General features: G+C 36.5%; 1 protein-coding gene across 1 annotated transcript; it reads right to left on the bottom strand.

Annotated features, from left to right (window-relative positions):
• Nucleotides 1–4,281, bottom strand: PNRC2 (proline rich nuclear receptor coactivator 2). Its single transcript, XM_067533765.1, has 2 exons — nt 4,144–4,281; nt 1–2,735 (listed from the first exon to the last, which is right to left on the bottom strand). The coding sequence occupies exon 2, from the start codon at nt 2,715–2,717 to the stop codon at nt 2,292–2,294; it is 426 nt and encodes a 141-aa protein (XP_067389866.1). The 5' UTR covers nt 2,718–2,735; nt 4,144–4,281; the 3' UTR covers nt 1–2,291.
• Nucleotides 4,282–4,660: the final 379 nt, after the last annotated feature.

Raw genomic sequence — 4,660 nt, 5'->3', positions numbered from 1 at the left:
TTTAGGGGGAGAAAAGGTTAGGTAGTTTATTAATTTTTTGATATGTCTAATTGGTATATGTACAAGTAGTACTTCATAAACACTTTAAATTTAGAATAACAATTACATTTTGGTGCATTGATGACATTTGGTGAGAGTTTGGGAGACAAGGAACATAATGAATTTAGAAAATTGCCAATCTATTCGGAAAGAACATGTGTAAACATTGATAGCTGCCAGCACATTTTGAATGTATAAACAGAACTATGTGTACTGATGTGCATCTTGAGCACTTAAAGAACCATTTTTATTTCAACAAGCTTTGCACAAACTACTTTTTGTAATCATTACCCTATTTACTCCCCATCTTCATTATTGCTGATTACTGTGTTTAAACAATTGTCTTCAGATTCTTTCAGCATGTCACAAATCAGTTTAATGCTTTCACCATGAAAGCATCTGTGCTTTAGTAGACAGTAGATTATGGCATCACTGAATAAAATCAAGCATTTGAGTGTGTTATTACAAAGCTTTTATTTAAACACTACTATGCTGGCAACCAGCATACTGGGAATAAAGTTGAGATGGAAGACTTAATAGGGTTTTATATATTCTATTTTTAAATAGAACAGCACTGCAGTGGTTTAAGGGGAGGGATATTAGATACAGTATTGTTGTGGCTTTCATTATTGGAAATTTAGATATCTCATGTGGATTGCTCAATTTTCATTACACTATAAATGGAGTTACTGTGCTCAAAAATACAAGACTGCCAGATAAAACCACCGAGAATACTTTTTAAATCATAGGCAGCGCTCCAGATCTGAGGTATTTATATAAACAAGTCTATTGAGATACCTTTACATTAATAGATTTTTAGAACATTTTAGTGTACTGTAATAATTCATCCCAGCTAGTCACTTTTATACATTCAAAACAGGTGCATCTTACACAGATCTGTGTATTTTTTATTTTTTTTTTAAGATTTTTTGTTTTATTAAAATTCTAAAAGCTGCTTTTGCACTGCATTTACTTAAAAAACCAGCTTACAACAAAATCAAACGACGTGTACGTTCACTGGTACTTAAGTGCAAGGGCACAGCCACGTATGTGCTTTTACAGTTTTCTTTAAACAAAATATTTTTTTTTAAATCCGGCCATGCACTCAGCATGGTCGTCTTACATTCAGCAGTTTTGTACTAAAAATACTTTTTCTGCAGGAAAGCCCAGCATAAATTTACATATGCTACAAAGTTTTACATTTATTTACATGGCTCTTTCTTCCCTACCTATTTAAACATGTTTCAGAATTGCCACAAGCTACACTAGTTTAAACAAATTCATATTACAGGGTATCCAATTTAAGACTAGCCCAAACAATTCTATAATTTTAGTTTTTTCAAAGATACAAAACTGATAAAAAAATGCATTTTAAAAACTGCTCAGTGCAATCCCAATAAAGGAAAAGTTTTAGAAGTTTTTGGCAGTCACCTGGCAGTGCAAAATGCTTTTGTTAGTTGGCACATTTAAAATTGTTCAGGTTCAAAATAAAAATGCATTTCTAGAATTTTGAAAAGATCAAGATACTAAAATTGCCTGACAAATTATTTTTTGCATCCTTACAAGACAATCTGTGAGGAGAACACATTTCCTAAAAATACCTAAATTTTAACCACAGGTTTGGAAGTTTGTCTGCCCCGTCAATCACTGATTTACAAATGCCAAATAAAAGCTAATATAATTTTTTAAAAATTTATCTCCTAGTGGCTCGAAGTAGATTTATTTAGTAAAAATGGTCTCTTAGCTTGCAACAGGATTCACACAATCAACTAATCTGAAACGTGTGAAAGATACTAGTTTAAGGTTTGAATGCCTCTATATATTGCTTACTTTTTCCAATCAAAGTTGCATTATACTATGTAAAAGTTGGTTTTCTGACATAACTTTCTCTCATTCCCAGTGAAAAACGCAGCACATTTTAAGTGGTCACAGTTCAAATTTTGAGAGGAGTACAATACATAAGCATTAACGACCACCAAAAACTTGGTTTAGATTACATACTGATATTGCAAGTACATCATCTATTGTCACAGTGAGTGCACACAGCGCACAAAACTTTGAATGAGATTGTGTTGTTGAGCATCTTCAAGAGAAGACACACACCCCCATTATGACTCAACTTTTATATGCAGCTAACAGATCTGATTCCATAAAAAAATGTGCATTTTGGACCTATGAATTTGTCTAATATTCTCAAATTTGAAACCCTGTAAAAATTTAAATATCAACTTTTCAATTTTTAAAGTTACATCTCAAGCCTGGACTTTAAGTAAGGTTTTAAGTTGAAAGGTCATTATTTCTTTATCAGAAGGATTAAAGGAAACAGGTACCCAGTGGCTTGGTGGCTTAGGAAGAACACTTGGTGAAGGTGGCTCACTAAATTTTGCTCCCGCATAGTTCTGATTGGTTTGAGATGTGAAAAGTGAGTTGGGACTTGATAAAGTAGGACTCCAATTCTGATTATTTGGGAAGTGTACTGTGTTCTTGCCCCCATTTTGCATGGCCTGCCATGCAATAGACGATGAGCTACATCCATGTCCTCTTTCTTTTTTCATATAGGTCATCTTCATTTGAGAATTCTGATCTTTGCTCTTTTGCCTGTTATTAAATGGTTTATTCTTCTTGGTAATATTTCTAGACTGGGGAACTGGAATGTTGAACCTTTCTCCACCACCCATCTTCAACTTAAATGTCACCTGTATGAAAGGGAGGAACAATAGTTCTGAATGAGACACTGATTTTTCAAGGAAAGGCTGTAAAGAAAGTTAAAAAGTTTGTGAAGTTCTAAACAAAAGAAGTAAACTACACTCCAACAAACTTAATTAAAGGCAAATGTATTCTGATAGCAAGAGACATTAGGTAGTACACGATACCCATCTTATAATTCTCTGATTGGACAGACCTTAATTAAAAGTGTGTGTGGGGGAAATCTTTAGATACCAAGCCCATTTGTAAATGTTAAAACAAATGTCTAAATGTGTTTCTGAACTCTATGATAGCAAGGTCTACCTACTTTTTGCAACATATGATACCACGAGTCATTAACTTAGCCCAGTGCTTGGCAGAAATCAGCACTCATGGATGAAGAACTAACAGTTAAATCCAGGTAAAGACAGCAGAAGAAACACTTCAGAGAGTCACAATACAGACTCATGGTTGAAGATGCACATCAAAAATTGGTCTAGTCAGTGCACAGTTTAGAAGTGCTCCCGGATTCTTCATTTATACTAAGCTCTAATACAGCATTCATGAGTTGACACCTTCTGACATCAATGGCTAGATAGGTGACTGTATCCCAAACTGGCCTCGGTAATACATGCCTCAACTCTCTCCTGACTGAACTCTAGCAACGCATAAAACATTTGGCCCTCAGGACTCTCCAAATAGTATGAAGTGTAGCAATTCCTCCTCAGCAACACAGGTTACCAAAAGCACATCAAACCTGTCCTCCACTTTTTTTACACAGGCTCCCCAGCATGCTGTTTCAAATTCAAGATATCACTCCTAATCTTAAAGGCACTTAATGATACCTATATCACCCAAAGCTCTATAACTGACAATTGATTACTGCACAAGATGTGGGTAGGAGAACACTTTCTTTGTCCAGTCCAAGAATGAGGAACCAACTGCTGCAGAATCTAATCATCACATCCATCCTATTCTAAGTGCAAAGTGCATTTCTTTCAACTTTGCCTTCACCAATAAAAACAACAGTCCACGTACTTTCTTAAAATTAAAATAAAAGCAATAAGCAACCTTCTCCATAGGGGAAAAGAAAAGAATCATACTTTTGGTGGCACATCGCCAGATTACTAGAACCCACTCAGAGACCATGCTGATGGGCACATATAAAAGATGCTTTAGAGCAGTGGTTCTCAACCCATAGGCCACTGGCAGCCCAATCAGCACACAGCTGGGGCCCATGTAACATTCTCAGGGCCATGCAGGTACAATATATATTGTGTGGATGTGGCTCTCACAACACACATAGTAAAATAGGTTCCATTGCTTTCTAAAGCACTTGCAGCTGAACTAGGAGCCAAATGACTTATCCCCCATTTCTTCTTCCCCAGCCACCATCACATCCATTAGTATTCCATTTACCTTTCAGTCTTGTTTTCAGCTTCTGCGGCCTCCACCTCCCGTCCCCTTTCCTGCTGCCAAGCCCGAAACAGTAGGTGCTGTCTTCTGTTGGACCCCTTCCTTTGGCTAGGAATAGACGTTTTCATGGGCTGATCTGCTGTGTTCAGCCACGAAGCCGAGCCCAACATCGGATTCTCGGCACACAGGCTCCAGAGGAGAAGTCTAAGCTATAAAGACAAAAAGCAAAACATTTGAACTCAGGTAAGGGAAACAGATACTAGCCAAAAGAGAATTTAGGATTGAAACTACCATTTAGAGCAATTTCTAAAAAAGGGAGGGGCTGGAAAGAATTCACGTGGGGACAAATACAAATCTGTCTGTTTTTGATCTCAAAAACATGGGGATAATTGATTTCACACAGGTGTTTGCTGCCAGGCTGAATTATTTTACACTTCATTCGTATACTACCAAGAGCATACCAGCCACATTACATCTGGTATACCAACTTTTACATATAGCTTCCTAATGCAGGAAAAGG

The sequence above is a fragment of the Emydura macquarii genome, unplaced genomic scaffold (genome assembly GCF_026122565.2).
Source record: "Emydura macquarii macquarii isolate MOO-44397 ecotype Brisbane River unplaced genomic scaffold, CSIRO-AGI_Emac_v2 contig_3348, whole genome shotgun sequence".
Taxonomy (NCBI): Eukaryota; Metazoa; Chordata; order Testudines; family Chelidae; genus Emydura; species Emydura macquarii.
The sequence above is the reverse complement of the archived record's forward strand: the minus strand, read 5'-3'. Positions and strand labels throughout refer to the sequence as shown.